This window comes from Alternaria postmessia (genome assembly GCF_024291825.1).
Source record: "Alternaria postmessia strain BMP 2775 chromosome Unknown scaffold_32, whole genome shotgun sequence".
NCBI classification, from domain to species: Eukaryota; Fungi; Ascomycota; class Dothideomycetes; order Pleosporales; family Pleosporaceae; genus Alternaria; species Alternaria postmessia.
In genome coordinates this window covers 204998-224081 of record NW_026260105.1, presented here as the reverse complement: position 1 = coordinate 224081, position 19084 = coordinate 204998, and the positions used below count along the sequence as shown (strand labels likewise).

The following is a 19084-nucleotide window of genomic DNA, read 5'->3' as shown; positions in this document are numbered from 1 at the left end:
AGACAGCCGTGCGGCGCGACGTTGCTACATAACGGCGGCGTCGCGCATCTCCCGGAGCTTTGAGCACCTCCTCTGCCAGCGACCGACGTTCAGAGGTCGTGTTCCCTTGCGCCCGACAACCTTAGCATCCTGCGACGATCCCACACGTCACGAGGGAGTGCATCCGCCTACCTCGCTCGACTGCGGGAAAATCGCATGCCAATGGGCGCAAGCCGTGGAACAAAGGACACCCGGCTCAACTTGCGACAACCACTCGAGGACAAACCGGCCCAGAATAACAGACGCTGTCAATCCCTTCTGTTCTAGCGCCTTGTTTTGAGCCTTCTCCAGCTGACCGGGCTGACTGGTCCGGAGTGGCTTGCTCCACTTCTGCGGGCGCCTATTCGGGCCACCACCTTTCCTAGAATCGCTGTATTCTAACTTGAGCCTCACGATCTTGTATGCCCTGCTGAAACTATCTGGTCGTGCAGGTCTCTTCTCGAGGTATCATTGGTACCTGGTGGAGAGGCCTGCAACTGGTCCTCGCTTCCTCGCGGTACGTGAAATCCATTCATTTTACCCTAGTCGCTGTGAAGTAGATATTCACAGCGTCTTCTCCACTTCAGTCACCTTCACCTTGCCTGCTTCAACATCACCTTTTCTTATTGCATTGTACGGAGCGTTGGGTTTTCCTATTGTTGTCTATTGTCTTCACATTGCAATACTCGCCTAATACTTTTCCTACGTTGCAACCTATCTCTGCGAGACATTCATGAGCTAGCTGGCCTACTTCTACGACCGCACCTGTTTACGAAGCTACCACCGATTTCGACCCCCGATTCTAATACACTGGCCAGACCACGTTTCACAGCCATACATCTTCGCCATGGCTTCCTCCGCGAACCAACAGCAACTCTTCCCACCTGTGCCTCCATCTATGTCCGCTGGCGATAGTCATGAGATGCGAGACTACTACCCACCGCAAGATGCACCACGACCTACAATAAACCAGACACCAAACTTCAAACCATACCTCGGCCTTCGAGCTAGGCTCTCACAGATATGGATCAATCGCTGGACGATTCTACTGCTCCTAGTCCTTGTGCGACTGCTCATCGCCATCGCAAGCACCGACTCAAGCCTGGTTTCCGCCCGTCGGGAAGCCCTCAGTGCTTGCACCCAAGTTGAGAACATTGCTAGCTCCATGGCTTCCATGCCCCACTACATGTCCAAGGGCGTCAACGAAATGACAGCTTCCGGGGTTGAGAAGGCAGTCAGTGGCCTCATGCAAATGCTCGAAATGAGTGTCACTGGTGTCGAAGAGATCATCCTCTTCGTCATTCACATGATGACACAAACCTACCTCTGCCTGATCACCCTCGCTGTCAGCGGCAGTCTCCATGCCGCAGTGGAAATTGGCGAAGCTGTCAACAAACAACTCGACGAGACCATCAACTCCGTTACCGACGAAATGGGCGACGCCGTCAAATCCGTTTCTGACGGCATCAACTCCATCATGGACAAAATCAACTTCAATATTCCGGGATTCAACAAGCCAACCATCAATTTGGACGATCAGATCAAGAAGCTCAAAGCGCTGGAGATGCCTCCTGACATGTCAGAGGGTCTTCAGAAGCTCAACTCGTCCATCCCGACTTTCGCAGAGGTGCAAAACTTTACGGACTCCATTATCCGCCTACCTTTTGAGGAAGTCAAGAAGTTGATCCGCGGCATGGACACATTCGAGTTCGACCGCTCAGTTCTTCCCGTGCCGCAGAAGGAAGCACTCACCTTCTGCTCCGATGGCAACTCTATCAATTCGTTCTTTGACGACTTGATTGAGCTTGCTTACAACGCACGCAAGATCGCTCTCGGTGTGCTCATTGTCGCCGCCATCCTTGTTTGCGTTCCGATGGCGTGGATGGAGATGCGCCGCTACCGGAAGATGCAAGAACGTGCTGCTCTCTTTGGAGAGGGCCATGAGGCTATGGACGTCGTCTATCTCTCGTCCCGCCCAACATCTTCTGGCATTGGCCTGTGGTTCGGAAGGCGCTTTGGCTCAGCTCGTCGACAAGCTGTTATGCGCTGGGCCTGGGCCTATGCCACCTCCATCCCCATGATGTTCTTGATCTCTCTGGGCATCGCTGGTCTTTTCGCCTGCTTTTGTCAATATCTCTTGCTCAAAGCCATTGAAGATAAGACCCCAGAGCTCACGGATCAAGTCGCTGACTTTGCCGGAAAAGTCGTTACATCGCTCAACAATGCGTCCATGTCATGGTCTAACGGCGTCAACGGCGCCGTCGGTGACTTGGACAGCAAGATTAACGACGACATCTTCGGCTGGGTGAACACCAGTACGACGGCTGTCAACGACACCCTCAACGCGTTCGTAGATCAGATGAGCACCACGCTCAACGACACGTTCGGTGGCACCGTACTTTACGACCCGATCAAGGAAGTTCTCAACTGCCTGATCGGCCTGAAGATCGCTAGCTTCCAATCTGGCCTCACTTGGGTCCAAGAGCACGCGCATGTCCAGTTCCCTGGCGTCGCAAACGACACATTCTCTCTTGGCGCCCTTGCTGAGAAAGGCGACTCAGACTCTGCCAGCCAACTACTCGCTGATCCGAACGTCAAAGCAAAGGACGAGATTACCGAAGCCGTCGAACGCGTTATTGACAAGCTGATGAGTGGTATTCAAACCGAAGCGCTCATCTCCACCGCCTTAGTCCTCATATGGCTCTTCATTGCCCTCGGTGGCCTTGTCTACGCTTCGACGCATCTCTTCCGCCGTGATGATCCAGAACGCGGACTCAACCCTTACGTCGTCAACCCTGCTCTCGACCGCGATCCCAAAGCCAGCGTCGATTACCCCACCACTGCGCCGCCGCAATACGTGCCCAACGACTATAACGTCAACAAAGCAGCGCCTTACACGCTCGCACCCCGTCCCTTCTCGACATTCGAACACAGCGGCGATGAAATCACGCCCGCAACAGAGAAGGTCGGCCAAGTTGGCGCACGCGCGGTGACCGATTCCGCTCGCCCAGGACATCTTCGTACGAGTAGCCATGGTCAGCTTGCTGACCCCTCACCGGCTGATGACCGCTCGGGTCCTTTTTCAGACCCTAATCAATACGCTCAGTCGCCCTATCCGCAGGAAAAACAGCAGCGGAATCCGTTCATCTAAGATTTCGATCCGTATTTTGTCGAATATTACAAGTAAGATCAGTTCCGTCGACCACCTGACCTTTTTCGGGCTTGCCCTTCTGCGTCAACCGGTCAACGAACTGGTCCCAACTACTAGACAATTATACCGAACCTGACCGACCTGCGATGAGCCGTAATTGCTCAGACCGAACCTTGCGTTTGAAGTTTTTCTTCTCCCTTCTTTCACGATGATGCGATAACACGCTCTCTGGAGAAGGGAATTTGGCACATGTTTTACTGCGTTGATGAAGCTTGCTTCTCCGCTTCTGCATGTGTCGGTGTTTCGATTCTTTACATTTTTCTTTCAACACTCCAACTATGTAAATTTTCTTTGTGTTTATTTGTCTTGTGTCATTGCTCTCTCTTGCGGGCTGCGTGTTGGATTGATATCCCCTCATCGCTACAAGTTTGACAGTGAAGCTCTGCAGACAGACTATCCTCATCTTTTCCATCACGTCTCCCTGCTACACGAGACGCGGTGTGTGTCTGTCTGTAGATGTCTTTCCATCAAATGATGAGGTCTGTGTATATCTCCTTGAGTATGTCTGTCCCCGAGGTCCCTTACGCCCGATCCTCTGTCCCGCCCTCCTACCCCCGTTTCCCTTGCTCTTCATTCCACACCTCGACGCTGTATCGCCGCCGCACCCCGCCTCGCCGTTGGCTTGCCCGCTTGGCGCGCTGCATAGGCGACCTCTTGGTGTGCATAATGATCATGAGCTCAAGGCCGCAATGGGGGTGGTGTTGTGTTGCGGGTTATGAACCGGCAATATGTTGGATATGACTCGCTCATTCGCCACACCTCTCCTACTTCTGTAGAAAGTGGAGAGGTTGATGTGCTGATTGGTAACAAGCGTTGTGCTTTCCTCCTGTTTTCCTTTCCTTCCAATATTATGCGAGGAGCGTTGGGAGGAGACAAGGAAGATATGTTGACGTTGAAAGCCGACATTTTTGTGTTTGTTTGTACGGGTGAAGCATCCTCGTCCCCTTTGGATGAAGGGTTGGTTTTTGCTGTGTTCTTTTCCTCTGAAGAGAACCGCCGCCTGAGTTGATCCTGTGAGGCGCTTTGCGCCCGGGACCTGTCATTCCAGTCGTTTCTGAGAAGGAGGTGGTGCTGGATGGCCCGAAAGAAGCTTGAACCCACTCGAGTGGTGTGTCAGTGGGTGTGAAAATGAGGGAGATGGCCCTGCCGAGATACAACGCATGATGGGCCACCGGTAAAAATTCAAATATCTTCCCTTATCCTGTATTGCACAGTCATGTATGTTTGAAGTTAGTCCCACTCGCTCATCCAGCAACACCCACTCTCATTCTGTTACTCGCTCGAAGTGCCTATTAATCGGGCGAGCACCTTAGGTAGATTAGATAGATTATCAATGCACAGCATCTGATCTCGAGACGACGACGCCCAACGTGACTGACTACTCGTGTGTTTGATAGTGGAAGCATGTAGCTATGGAAGCCTTGGGGTGGCGCACGTGGCTGGACCCTGGCCAAAGCTCCGCGGCAATGACGATGGACCGCCGAGCTCCAGGCGCATGCCAACACCCATGGAGCTTCCCTTTGGCACAGCAGCCGTCGCATAGCGACTCGACCATGCCCAAATGATATCCAAGTCGACGCAATAGCCACAATGCTCTCTGCCTTTACTGCCCGGCCCATTGTCGAGCTCAAGGCGCGCGACAAGTCGAGGATCGAGTCCATCCTCGCATACGGTACAGCAACCGACTGTATCGCATCTCAAGCGTACTAACATAGCCAGGCGACCGTGTACTTGTTGGCCTGAACACGGGTGCTCTGCGCATCTACCGTGTGAATGACCAGATCGAGGATGTAGAAGCCGACCGCAAGCAGAACGGCGACCACAACGGTGAAAGCGAGCCTCCAACAGCACCCAAAGCCAGACCCGCCGATCTCCTACGCGAAGAAGAGAAGTTCTCCCGGCGGCCGATACAACAGCTGGCGATTATCAAAGAAGCGAATATCCTCGTCTCGCTGTCGGACAACTATGTCTCGATACACGATATACAGACGTACCAGCTGCAGGAGAAGCTAGAGAAGACTCGGGGTGCGACTACCTTTGCGGCGGCAAGCAACATCGTCAAGGACCCTTCGACGGGCATACCATCCATTGTGAGCCACCTGGCTGTGGCGGTGAAGCGGAAGATCATACTGTGGACATGGCAGGACATGGAGTTGACGGGCGACGCGGTGGAGATCTCGCTCATTGCTTCTGTCAAGAGCCTGACGTGGGCGACAGGGACAAAGATTGTCGCTGGCATGGATCCCGGCTTCGTCATGGTTGACATCGAGACGCAGGAGGTCCAAGACATAATCAAGCCAGGCGCGCTGGCAGAGAATGGGAGCCAGGGCGGAGCACGTTTCGGCGCTGTCTCGTCGTCAGGCATGGGATACATGGGCATGGGAAGTTGGGTGCCCAAACCCCTCGCGACACGACTTGGAGAGGGCGAATTGTTGCTGGCCAAGGACGTCAACAGCCTGTTCATCGACACAGACGGAAATGCCCTCGAGAAACGACAAGTGCCCTGGCAGTCTGCCCCTGAGACAATCGCTTATTCGTACCCGTATATGCTCACACTACTGCCACCGTCCAAGGGCAGTCTGGAAGTCAGGAATCCGGATACGCTGAACTTGCTACAGATGATCTCACTACCAAACGTCAGCTTCCTTCACGTGCCGCAGCCCAACATCAGTCTAGCCCACGCCGGGAAGGGTTTCCTCGTTGCGAGCGATCGATGTATATGGCGGATGGGAGCGCAGAGTTATGAAACACAGATTGATGAGCTCGTCGCCAATGGGCGCTACGATGAGTCGCTAAGTCTGCTGAATATGCTCGAAGACACTCTGCTCCTTGATAAAGAGGAGAGGGTTCGGGAGATACAAATCCTGAAAGCCCAGGCCTTGTTCGACCAGAAGAAGTACCGTGAAGCCATGGAACTCTTCGTCGACGCCAAAGCACCGCCTGAGCGCGTCATCGCAATGTACCCCCGATCCATCGCTGGCAATCTAGCGCCAGAAGAAAGCGTAAAGGGCGACGGAAGCGTGGCCGACGAGGAAGAAACCAACGGAGAGAAGCCCGCCAAAGAACAAGAAGAAAGCACACCCGCCCCTGTAGCTACCATCGGCCGCTCAATGATGGGTCGTTTCGGCGTTGGAGGACACAAGAAAGTCGATTCGGACACGGCTTCCATACGCACCAACTCGGCCAAAGACGACACCATGGAAACAGCCAGCATCCGGAAGAGACCAACAGACCCCTCCTCCCAGCCAGATAAACCCGCCGCCGCTGAAAAAGAGTTCAAAGACTCTGTTCGCGCGCTACAGTCGTTTCTTACTCAATGTCGTGTCCAGATCAAACGGTATATAGACACCGATGGTAATCTGAAGGAACCTCTCCCTACGCCCAGTGGCAGTCAGCTCGAAGCTGATAAACCACCCTTCCACATTTTCATCGAAGAGTCCTCCCTCACGTCTCCCATAGACTGGAAAGCCAAGCTCCTTGACATTGCCCAGCTCGTCGACACAACGCTCTTTCGCGCGTACATGATTGCGAATCCCAGTGTCGCAGGCTCTCTATTCCGTCTCCCCAACTTCTGCGAACCAGACGTTGTGCAGGAGAAACTGTACGAGACGGGGCGGTATGCCGATCTGATTGATTTCCTGCATGGTAAGCAATGTCCTTGTCCAAGTGCTTGTGATGCATACACTAACTTTGTACATGTGTGTTTAGGCAAGAAATTGCATCGGCAAGCTCTGGAGCTTCTCGAGAAATTCGGCAAGAACGAGGCGGACGAAGAGGTGAGTCCGCAGTTGCAAGGCCCGACTAGGACGGTGGGCTATCTACAAGCATTGCCGCCAGAGCTTATCGATCTTATTCTGGAATACGCGGAATGGCCACTGAGGATTGACCCGAAGTTGGGCATGGAAGTCTTCCTCGCTGATACACAGAATGCGGAGGAGCTGCCGAGGGACCGTGTCCTTGAGTTTCTGCAAAAGATTGATACAAGACTTGCGGTCAGATACTTGGAACATATCATCGAAGAGCTCAACGATCTTAACGTGGACTTTCATCAGAGACTTGTTGATCTACTCCTGGAAAGACTCAAAAGTAGGGAATTTGACAACGACGAGGAAAAGATGGATTGGAAGCACAGGCTTGAGGTTTTCCTGAAGAAGGGGAATGCGCAGTACAATCGGTATAGGGTGTTTCAGCAGTTGCCTGGGAATGGTATGCATCATCATCTCCGACAAGAAAGAAGATCACAGTAGGAACAGCTTTACTGACATGGTGACAGATCCGGATTACTACGAAGCTCGAGCCATCGTCCTGAGCAAAATGGGATCGCATAAGCAAGCCCTGGCAATCTATGTCTTCCAATTGAAGGACTACCAAAAAGCTGAAGAGTAAGTCGCTTAACCCAATCTTCTTGGTAGCAAACCATTTGACCCGCCAACCAATAGATACTGCAACCAGGTCTACACGGCACCACCCACCACACCCGCCTCGCCCAACTTGTCCCACTCCCAATCCCCTCCGGCAACAAGAGGCTCAATCGAAGACACGGAGCTATCCATCTACCACGTCCTGCTCTCCCTCTACCTGCAACCCCCACCGCCGCACCAACCAAACTGGCCCCCAGCTCTCGACCTCCTCTCGAAACATGGCGCAAGACTGCCTGCAGCAACTACTCTAGATTTGATTCCCCCGACTCTGCCCGTCAAAGACCTCGAATCCTACTTCTTCGGGCGCATACGAAATGCAAACTCGCTCTTGAACGAAGAGAGGATAGTCGCGCAGCTCCGCGGCGTAGAAAAGGTCGCTGTGGAATCGGCCGTGTTGCTCGGCCCAGAGAGTAAGAGGGACATGTACGGTAGGAGCGTGCCTGGGGGGTTGAACAGGCGTGTCGTTATCGATGAGGATAGGCATTGTGCGGTTTGCCATAAGAGGTTTGGTGGGAGTGCGATTCGTGTCTTTCCAGATAACAGTGTGGTGCATTCGGGATGTATGAGGGGGAGCGTGGGGCTGGGGATCGGTGGTGTGGGAGGGGGGAGGAGGTCGGCGAGTGGGGTGGGTGGAAGCGGATGGCGGTAGGCAATCGTAGTTGTAGTGCTCAATCTTCATCGACGACTTCTTCTCCATACGTCTCCTCGTCTTTTGCGTCGTCGGCGGCCTTGTCGTCGGCCATTTTTTGAGTGAGAAATTCGTTGACGTCTTTTTGGAGGGTCCGGAGAGATGATGAGAGAGAAGTGAGGTATGCGACGCGGTCGGTGGTTGAGGGTGGTGATGGCAGTGCGGGGAGTTCGGAGGTGAAGGTTTGTGGTGGAGAGGTAGGGGATGTGTATGTTGCTGTTAGAGAAGGCATGTTGGCGTGATGGGTGTCTTGTTTGGATGTGGTGTTGTAGTGGATGAGAGGAGGAGTCTGAGGTGGGGTCAAGCGGCCCAGTACCGGGGTGGAGACAGCACGGCCACCATGCGTCGATCAACCAACGGCGCATCTAACGAACATGGACGTCAGCTCTTCCTGCGACTTGACGACCCGACTCGATGCTTGGATAGCGCTGCATCTGCTACGCTTCTTCATGCAGGCCATGAGGAAATACGACTAGGAGCCTATTTTTTCTTCCCTCTTCCCGTATACCCGTATATTCACTTCTCCACCCATACACCTTCTCTTCAGCCACCGCCTCTATACCTTGTCCCTGCAACAGCCACACGCCCGTCGCAAAAGCAACGGACGGGGTCTCACAAAGGGCGGCGACCACGATGCCTCCCTCTTCACCACCCCCAATCACCCCCTCGATTCGACGCCCATCGCTCGACGACTCCGACTCGGACGGCTCCCAGGCGACGCTGCAGCAACAACGCCGCTCTCCCCTCCCCGCCGCCATACTCTCGCCCTCGTCGGCAAAGTCGCCGACATCAGCAGACTCGCGCGCCGCTCCAGCGCAGAACTACTCGCGTCCAGGCATTGTGCGCGATGCTACGCAGAGTTCAGGCCACATTGGCGCGCATCTAGGACACCGCCCACGCCAGCGCTCCCAGGGCTATTTCGAGCCCAGTTTGAGCTCCATGAAGGAGGGCTCCATACGCGACCGAGACAACACCATGGCCTCGCAGACAAACCTTACCGCTTCCCAGATTGCTGCCCAGGCCGCCTATGCCTCGAATCCTCAGCACAATCGCAAGCGCTCCACCACCATACCAGCTCCGAGTGAAGCTGCGCCTACCGGACGCGGCCAGCCCATGAGTCCGCCACCCATGCCGGCTAATTCCCAGGTCACATTTAGAACAAACGGCATGACATATTCGAATGGTGTCATGGGAGGCAGGATGGCTGCAACGAGTGCTGCCAACGCCGCGTTTCCTCGCAGTCCGCTGAACTCGCCTGGCATTGAGGGACAGCAACAACAGCAACAGCAGCCACACGCATCGCCCAAGCCAGCCTCGTCGACGCCCGAGCTGCCGCAACTGCAGAAACCGAAGGAGGGGAAGAGCAGGCTAGGCGGGAAGCTGTTCTCGTCCAAGCCCAAGAACATCAAGGTGGACAATATGCTGAGCGGCAAAGACCAGGCATTGCCGTCGCCAGGGAAGATTGGTATCGGCATTCATAGCTCGCAGGCGCTGAATCGCATGATGATGGCAGGCTCGACGACGAGTTTAGTCGACTCGGGAACCAACAGCAGTAACGCTTCGCTGTATTCGTCCGCCAACGCATCGACGTCTACACTGGTACCCCCACGGAACGACTCCCTACCAGAGAAGAAGGAAGAGAAGCATAAACACCACTTTTTATCGCGGCAGAAGCACAAACTGAAGGATCAAGATGGCTTTGCTCTCCCATTATCCTCAGCGAGTAGTAATTCTAAACCAACAAACCCTAGCGCTCCCGAGCCGCTGTATTCCTTCGCCCCGTCATCGCCAGGACATTCAAGCTCGTTTGCGAACTCGGTGACGGGCTTGGATCTCAGACACGGTGGCCGGCATTTGCGGCGAGCGAAAAAGGAAGAAAAAGCCGCTGCGTTCCTTGACGCTCAGCTGGAACCTCCGTACCGGGAACGGAACCAGTCGTTTAGTACCGAACGGTCAGAATGGCCGAGTCTTTCTAGCAGTATAACGACGACACCGAATATGGCGACACCCGGTCAAACAATATCTCATACAACAGAGATGCTGCATCTGGGGAGTTCATTTGGCATCAACGGCCTGTCACCCGATGACGCCTGGCCACTGCTAAAAGCAAGGGTATTATTGATATTTGAGGGCGAAGACCCCCGGCCGCCAGTCGAAGACTTCAACGCTTTAGTCACCGTCCACATCAAACGCTGCATCCACAAACGATCCCCCATAATTCTCATTGAGGATTTGAATGAGCTCCTCCAAACGGGTTTCGGCTCTTTAGACCAAACACTACGTCATGTTCCCGACGATCGGCTTATCCCTCATTTGGTAGAAATGTGGCTCGTGGTCTTCACTACCATCCTACCTTTTTTGCAAGCTGTTTTCCTACCGCTAGACTTGGAGTTCCGAGGCTCAGGCATAATGACAAGTGCCCAAGCGGCAGAGTTCTGGGGTGTCATGTTGCCAGACGAGATGAATACCAAGAGTCCTGAACATAGGAATATACCGATTCTCGGGGAGTTGGAAGTGAGGAGAATAACGCTGTTGATGTTTAGGGATATTGTGATACTACCACGTTATGAAGCGCTCATGGCCATCTTCTCAAGACTGAGTTTGGAGAATTTGAATGCAGGGTTGGAGAGCCCGAGTCCGATCCCAGATGGCGTTATGAGTGGACAGCAGCAGCAGCAGCAACAGAGGCCGGGTACAGCTGGAAGTAGCAGCGGCGACATGGCCATGGGCAGTCTCAACTCGACATCGCAGAGCTCAGGGGGTTATTTGGAGAGTACGACGAGTATCACGAGTTCGACATTTGCCGCCAGCACACGCAGCAGAGCGACGAGTAACACGTCCGCTGGTTCCTTTTCCTCCAACCCATCACAACATCCCCCCACCTCGAACCCTTACCAACTCAACCCCCTCCATCCTACCATCTCGCACTTGCACCCCCCACCCACCACCTCCCATTCTTCAAACTACAACAATGCCCCTTCGAGCTTGCGCCAGACCCCCATGGATAGCACAAAAGTGACGGAAACTGTGGGCAGAATGCTGCAGTGCGTTTCTGTCCTCGTCTCGTTGCAGTCGAGCGATGATGCGCAGGACAAGATTAGTAGGTTGAGCAAGGAGCTCAAGTACAATTGGTTGGGTAGGGGTAGGACGGGCAGACAGAGACAAGGTTTTGTGGGGCCGAGGAGTAGAGGGCTTAATCTTGCTGCTGGTGGTGTTTCTGTTCCGGGTGTTGGTGCGTAGGGGAGAGGAGGGCAGGGCAGGGATGAAAAGGGAAGATTAGGAATAGAATAGTAGGCGTTGTTGATGTGGTGGTGGTGGTGGTGATGGCGTGTTTGAGTATATTAGCTGTGGGATGACGGAGCACACTTCTTTTCGCAATATAACTCATCATATGTGTTGTTGCTATCTATGTCTGCATGCGTGTTTATATCTTACTCTATTCTTTGATGTTGTTGGAGCTATTTTGCAAAGCCAACTATCGGTGTAGACTTCGATGGTTGATCCAACCATATATATATATATATATATATGAGGACTTCAACGATGGCGACGATGGTAATGCGGTAGGCGTGGGTGGCTCGTCGTCTATGGGTTCTTGGTGTAGAGACTTGGCGGTAAGTGGGGGAAGTGAAGAGGTGGCATAGGGGTGGGTGGTAAATGAGCAAAGAGTCGTGACGAAAAGGAAGAGGAGGAGGGTTAAGGGGAGGGGAGAGAAGAGGAGGTAGAATTAGAGGTGATGTTGATTAGGGATGTTGTAAGTCTTAGGTGGGTTTCTTTATAGGATAGTTTATCCAAACCTTGCTGTATCTACACTCACTCATATACATAGCCCTTATTTCATTCAGCGTAGCTCAAGCTGTTCTCTGAAGCTAACCAGCGATGCGGACTCCTTCTTGAGTGCCGAGATATCCTTTGCAATCTCATCCCAGAAAGCGCAATTGTCCATCGAGTTCTGCGCGTCCCTGCCCACCTTGAAAAAAGGATGAACATAATTCGGATACAATCCCATTTTCAATGAATTTGTTAGCTCGTTGCCGTCATCAACTGTAGGCTCCCAATCCAGTCTGCGGTGACTGCTGAATAAGTTGGGATCGCCAGCAACCGCGTGTCCCGCAAAGTAAGCTTGGAATTTTGGGGCAAAACCTGGCCAGATATTATCGAAGAGATCGAGAATGAAGTCAGGGATTTTTTCTGATGCGTTCTTGAGCAACTCGCTTACAGCGACGCCGCGGTGCCAAATCAGAGCGAACATATCAAAGCCGTGTTGGGCAGGAGGTAATTCAAATTTCGCCGTGTATACAGTGGAATCATTGTGGAAAGCGTTGTAGATCTGGCGCGTGTTGCAGACAAAGGTCGAGTCGCGCAATACTTTTCTCATGCGCATCTTCTGCTGGGAGTCGAAAAATTTGGCTGGATATTGCTTCTCGATTCGATCCCGAATATTGGCAAGCGCGACGCCGGGAAAGGCATAAGTCAGAAACTCGCTGAACTCTTCTTCTGTATCAACCCATTTCGCAAGGAATAGGCTGACTTCGTCGTGGTCGTGAGACACAATGATCGAACTGCAGCTGGTGTGTTTTCCTAGTCAAGGTTAATGTCCTGGGTAGCAAACATCATCTTCGAGCACCACATACCTTTGCTCAACAGAGCAGCCGGGAGCTCTGGCACAAGGTCTCCATCCACGGCCGGACCAAATGGAAACATGCCCAGTTTCAAAGCCTCGCTAGTGATTTTTTGGTTGGCCTTAGTCAAGTCGTCCGTGCTGGCCTTCCTGAGACAGTCAAGCGCCTTTGAAGAGCACTCGACCTGGTCCGCGAACTTGTGAAAGGTATCTTCCAAGGCTCCAGCACGATCATAGCCCCACTGGAATGCAGGGCTCCACATAACAGCCCGATGAAACAGCGGTGTTTCCCCTTTCCCACTCCCGCCATACGCGGTCAGGTGGTGGAGGATGGATCCTGCGCCGGCAGACAGACCCCATGCGCTTACGGTGTTCTTATCTCCACCCACCTGACCAATGTATCGTTGAACCCAGTCTAAGAGAAGGCGCTGATCGTGCAATCCCGCGTTGGGCTGTGCCTTTTCTTCCATAGTAGAGCCAGCCAAGAAACCAAACGCTCCCATCCTGTAGTTCCCAGTCACCCAGATGACGCTTTGACTAGTCGCATCACGAATACCTTGGCCGTCGTAAGCTTGGAAATGACCATCCGTCGTATTGAAAGCGAGATCCTTCGAGCCGAAGATGTATGCTCCTCCATAGATCCACACAACAACAGGAAGCGGATCCTCATTGACGCCTGCATCTGGCTCTAGTGCCCACGAGGGAACATAGACATCGAGGAAGAGGCAGTCCTCGTCTTGAATGCTACTGTCGTCTGTAGGTTCTACGGTCACATTCTCTTTGGGTATTTTGGCCTGGATACAGCTCGGTCCATAGGTACTGTCTTGAACTTGTCTGGGGTCCTTGATCGCCTCAGGGTATTTTGGTGCTGCGAAGCGCAATTCATCGACAGGAGCTTGGCCGAAGCGGACGTTCTTGAAGATGGTTGTCTATATTATCCAATCAAGAGATCGTTAGTAAAGATTGTTCACTCGCGCTTCAATTGTCGGAGCGGTACTTGTCTTACCTCGCCATCTTCGCCATACGGCTGTCCTTCCCATGTTCCCCATGGAAGGGTTAGCGTGGGAGTAGAGTCCACTGTTAGCCGTGATACCCGTCGGGCATCAGTTGGCAGAGCCAACGCTGCAGCCAGGAGTAAGACCGTAGAGCCAAGCATCTTGACGACCTCGAATATAAGTAATCCTTGGTCGAAGTGTGGGTGAGGTACTGATGTTGGGCTGAGCGGCCGCCCTTTATACATTGTCCAGCTGTATCTGTTACGATGGCCTATCTAGGTAGGCATTGTTTTTTCCTGTGTCCTTTCGTTTTTCTGCGACAACACGTATGCTTGCATGTGAGTATACTTGCTGCTAGAAAGGTGGCTTAGGTATTCCATGGGAGCATGGAGATGGCTGGCCTGTAGTCCGTGTGGAGTTGCTTGGGATCGCCCGCACGTGTACGACCTAGTGGAGCGGTCCGCTGCCAACGCGTTCGCGTCGTTGGACAGCTTGCGTGAATCATAGCCGAAAAAGCATTCTTATGGACAGAGGTCGAGAATGCCCAATGCCTATATTCGTATGTTTGCGTGATTATCATCTCTTTTGCGAACCCATCCATGCTTAGTTTTCCCCGCAACCACATTTCGACCACACAGCTGAAATATGGTTACCATCTCTCTTGCACAACTGGACTGAACTACTCGCAGCGCATACGTACTTGGCACGGATAGACCCATCTGGAGAACCTCATAAGTGCGGGGTTCTGGTCAAAGCCCGATGAGGGGTAGCAGAAACTGAGTGCTTTTTCAGTGAACCAAACTTTGAATGCAGGAAGAAAGCATGCAGATAGAACGATCCGCCGGCATGCTCGTCTTGACCCTTGATATTCTCCACCAATCCTTCCAACTGCGCATTTTCTATCGGCTGTGTCGCTATCATCTTACATTAGTTTGTCAAAGGCGACGCTGACGACGACGGTGCTACTAGCAAATATCTGTCTCTTTAAAATTCAGGAGTATGATTATGCGGCCGACGATTGCAAAGATAGCGAAGGTGATGCCGGCAACGTTGCTGCTCGTGATTGTGCCGTGGCCTCTGACTACTTAGACTAGCGCGGTACCGCCTTCGTAAATCACTTTGATGCCGTTGATACTGCTCGCAAAGTTTTGGTAATTTCCGAGTTCGGACATCGTACGTGAGGTGTCCGAACACGACCCAGGCGCGTCTCGATGACAGCGAAAGCTCCTCGACAAATGATGGCTAATCACATTATGCATCGCGCGACTCCTAAGCCTACTGAACAAAACGCGCAACATGGGTCGTGAATGTGATTGCCTACTTGCGAGATGGAGTATTCCCTTGAAAGCGTTTCTAAGATTTTGTACCTCTATCGAAGAGCCCTAAGTTGGTGGACACAAGCATGATAGTAAGCTCTCTGCTTTGTAAGATGGATGTCATCGACATCATAGGCCATTGGTCATTGGTCATCTACATGTATAATAACATCGATCATGTCGGCTACTTGCCAAAAGTTAATATATCAGATACTACTGTATGTTCTCAAAGTCATAATTACTTAGCTCAGCCTGTCCGACCTTCCATCTTCCACTATGCCCACAGCAGTAATCACAGGCGCAAACTCCGGCATCGGAAATGCCCCTGCCAAAATCCTCATCAGAGAGGTAAGTGATAGTTACCAGAATCTACTCTATCGCAGATACTCTGACATACCAATTCAGGACTACAAAGTAATAGCGGTAGACAAAAATCTCGGCCCGGTCATCAAATCTCTAAACTGCTCTATCCACCAACTCGATATCTCTTCGCCGGACTCCATAACCTCTTTCGCTCAATCCATCACACATGACACACCTATCGATCTCCTCCTTCATGTCGCAGGCGTCATGTCCCCACCCTCCTCAGACAGCCTCACAACAGTTTCTCTCTCCACCCTCCAGAACACCTTCTCCGTAAACACCTTCGGCCCGATCCTACTAACACAAGCCCTGCTTCCCAATCTCCGCAAGTCCTCATCCCCAAAACTTGCCGTGGTATCAAGTCGCGTAGGTAGCATGGCGGATAACAGCTCCGGTGGCCAATACGCATACCGCGCGAGTAAAGCGGCCGCAAATAGCCTTTTCAAGAGCGCGAGTGTGGATCTGAAAGACGAGGGTGTGGCGGTACTTTTGTTGCACCCGGGGATTGTTAAGACAGCGTTGGATGCTAGACACAAGGAGGAAGATGTGCCAGGCGCGGTGGAGCCGGAGGTAGCGGCGGAGGGTTTGTGGGATGTGCTAAGTAAGAAGGGGATGGAAAGCACAGGGATGTTCTTCCATCGAAGTGGAGAGGAGCTGTCATGGTAGTTGGCGGCGTTTAAATTGAATGGGTGTAATCTATATGTGTATTCGAATAGTTGGGATGTTGATCTATCAAGAGCACTGAAAGTATATACGACTGAATTCGATGACCACTGGTCTCAGAAAACCGACCTAATGCGCGAACCGGAAATCTAATCGTTTGTTCCCTTCTTCCTTCGTGGTCTCCAGATACGTCTCCTTCTCTTCCTTTGTCATGCTTTGCCAAATCCTATCTCTCTTTTTATTCACAGCAACGTAGTAGAACTTCGCTCCGATGAAAAGCAGAAAGTTGTACGCGCAGATTGCAATCAACACCTTATTTCCCCTCCGGTAAAGCGGTTTGTCGTCGTCTCTGTAGATGTTTTGGCTGATGATGCTACTCGCCTGCACTGTCATGTTGTACATCGCACTGGCCACGGTACGGGTCCGGACTGCGCCAGCGTTACGTGAAGTAATTGCAACGAGGATAGCGTGAACATATGGGTGACCGACGAGGAGTGTTGAAAGTACCCAGCGTGACCATGGAGATACGTCTGCGGGGAGCACTTCGAGGGCGATGAGGAGTGGAAGAGCCCAGACTTGGGAAATGAGACCGACAAGAAAGCGTTGGTTGAAGCGCTCGGATATGTACGTCCATGACAAGAGCTGTAAGATGAACAGTACGTATGCCGGGATCTATGAACGTCAGTTCCGTCAGACACCTTCCCAGTCTTGGTACTTACGGTAAGTAGATTGGTTTCGAATGTACCGAAACCGAGCGATCGAAGTTGAAGCGTGAGATACGCCGTCGACGGTGTAGATGGTATAGTCCAGGATAAACCGATCAAGTAAATTGGCCACATGTGGTAGTCCTTGATGCATTCCCACAGCATGCGGAAGCTCAGGCCCTGTCTGTTGTGCATATCGCCCTTGCTGGGATCATCCCTTAGGATGCGGTTCACCATGATTTTCTCTTCCCTCTCGTTGAACCATCCATCCTTTCCACGGAAAGGGTTCCAGGTTTTGCTTGCAGTCTGAGTCGGACTTGGCGGCAAATAGAACCATGATGCGATACCGATCAAGCCTGTCAACATACCCTCGAGAGCGAACAACCAGCGCCATCCTTCCATGCCGTTGTGCCCACGCAGACGCAGAATACCGAAAGCCAGGAAGGCAGAGACGATCGAAGTGGACTGGTAGCTCACCCAAAACCAGCTCAGCCGCCCAGGTAGTTCCCACCCAGTGTAGAAGTAGCTAAGGTAAAGGATGTTGTCGGGAATGAACCCACCCTCTATCAGACCAAGAAGCGCGCGACAGGCGAAGAATGAGCTACGACCGCTGAGAAAGGCCTGCAAGCTAGCCACGAGACTCCAGCTTACCATCTGGATAGGGATCCAGTTGTCAGGTCCAAGTTTCTTGCTGATGAGCTGAGACGGAAGCTCCGCACACAAGAAGCAGAGGTAGAAGATAGTCTGGCCATAGTTGTAATCGTTGGTGTTTATGTTGAGGTCATCGAGCATGTTGTCACTGAGTGCTTGGGAGATGTTGCCTCGATCGAGTTGCAATGCGAAGAACATTAGGCAAGCCCAGGTGCAGATGCGCTTGTCGATCTGTAATAGTTCAGCAAGAGTATCATAATCTTTCTGATACGGTGCCGTGTACCTTTCGCAGCAAACGCTTCTCCTCTTTCTTCTCCCACACAAAGTCTGGGTCATACCGATGGATACCTTCATAAGACTGTACAGGTCTGTAGTGGTCTTTCCCAAGTCCTGCCGAGACAAAAGTCGTGCCATCTTTTCCTTTCGTACCGGATCCGTCGACTGAAGTGTCGCTGCTGTTGGCGCTCCCAGTCGTGTCGTACAGCGCTTTACCGTCGACAGGATATTCGTCAGCGCTATTGCCCATATTCGGAGATGAATCTTTCCGAGAGATTCGCTAAAGTGTCAAGCTCTTGGACATCTTGGGATTGTCTTGGAGGACATCTCTCCATTATATCAGTGAACGCTCCCTCGCCTGTCGACTCGTGCGATGGCCAGCCCATGTACAAAGCTTCTGGACTTGCGCCTTCTCGGAGGAAAAGTGTTGCAATTTTGCTAGCGCTACAACGCATGATGACCGTATATCCACCAACTATCAATCCACCTTCGCCATCACTGCACTCCCCAATCGCATTCGGATTTCTTTGCTATCCGCGGAAGTATCAGCGACAAGGGCCTTCCCGTGGCCCGCAAGCACGCAAACTGTGGATGTTATGTTGCAGCAGAGCATAACTTTTGTCTCCAGTAAATCCGAGGTTGATTCGTTGTCGTCTTCTTCCATGGGGGATTGCGTGATTGGCTGGGGTGTTGGCGACATGGATAAGGAACACCATATCCACCATTACCCCAGCGGGCCGTGCGGAGATTATTCTGACGCCAGAAAAGCCGTATATTCGACATCGCGTGGGATGGTTCGGCTGTATGAAGCCTTTCGCAAGTCGACAGTCTTTCCTATTCGTGGACAGTGTGGGGCGGGAAGTATGTATGAAGCAATACAGTGCATGCTTGATGCAATCTGATCGCTTCCTGATTGATCAGGCATATCGCGGCAGTCGTTCTTCCTGGATCGCCAAGGTGTATCGCTTGACTGCGACACCCGATAACAGTGGCAACTCGCCACTAAGTTTGTGAGAGCGGGGTTGCGCATATCCGATGTCAGGGCCTGACGTCGAAGAACTGCTACTCGCGGTAACAATGCGACGTCGGGTAGACGTCGGGCATATAAGGCTGCGCAATGTATGATACACTATCCTTTCAAATTGACGCTCCCACAA

At 52.4% G+C, this 19084-nt stretch overlaps 6 protein-coding genes across 6 annotated transcripts; 4 read left to right on the top strand and 2 right to left on the bottom strand.

Annotated features, from left to right (window-relative positions):
* Positions 1-865: 865 nt before the first annotated feature.
* On the top strand, positions 866-3169 carry J4E82_005869 (uncharacterized protein; the record flags this gene model as incomplete). Its single annotated transcript, XM_051732129.1, has 1 exon — positions 866-3169. The coding sequence occupies one exon, from the start codon at positions 866-868 to the stop codon at positions 3167-3169; it is 2304 nt and encodes a 767-aa protein (XP_051588149.1).
* Positions 3170-4819: 1650 nt separating this feature from the next.
* On the top strand, positions 4820-8299 carry J4E82_005868 (uncharacterized protein; the record flags this gene model as incomplete). Its single annotated transcript, XM_051732128.1, has 5 exons — positions 4820-4901; positions 4949-6874; positions 6938-7435; positions 7503-7611; positions 7669-8299. 5 exons carry the CDS (start codon positions 4820-4822, stop codon positions 8297-8299), a joined length of 3246 nt encoding a protein of 1081 aa, XP_051588148.1.
* A 379-nt stretch (positions 8300-8678) lies between these two features.
* On the top strand, positions 8679-11578 carry J4E82_005867 (uncharacterized protein; the record flags this gene model as incomplete). The annotated part of the gene is made up of 2 exons (XM_051732127.1): positions 8679-8682; positions 8886-11578. 2 exons carry the CDS (start codon positions 8679-8681, stop codon positions 11576-11578), a joined length of 2697 nt encoding a protein of 898 aa, XP_051588147.1.
* Positions 11579-12179: 601 nt separating this feature from the next.
* Positions 12180-14115, bottom strand: J4E82_005866 (uncharacterized protein; the record flags this gene model as incomplete). Its single annotated transcript, XM_051732126.1, has 3 exons — positions 12180-12919; positions 12973-13888; positions 13966-14115. The coding sequence occupies 3 exons, from the start codon at positions 14113-14115 to the stop codon at positions 12180-12182; spliced, it is 1806 nt and encodes a 601-aa protein (XP_051588146.1).
* Positions 14116-15546: 1431 nt separating this feature from the next.
* Positions 15547-16299, top strand: J4E82_005865 (uncharacterized protein; the record flags this gene model as incomplete). The annotated part of the gene is made up of 2 exons (XM_051732125.1): positions 15547-15618; positions 15676-16299. 2 exons carry the CDS (start codon positions 15547-15549, stop codon positions 16297-16299), a joined length of 696 nt encoding a protein of 231 aa, XP_051588145.1.
* Positions 16300-16425: 126 nt separating this feature from the next.
* Positions 16426-18177, bottom strand: J4E82_005864 (uncharacterized protein; the record flags this gene model as incomplete). The annotated part of the gene is made up of 3 exons (XM_051732124.1): positions 16426-16968; positions 17016-17882; positions 17935-18177. 3 exons carry the CDS (start codon positions 18175-18177, stop codon positions 16426-16428), a joined length of 1653 nt encoding a protein of 550 aa, XP_051588144.1.
* Between the last annotated feature and the right edge of the window lie 907 nt (positions 18178-19084).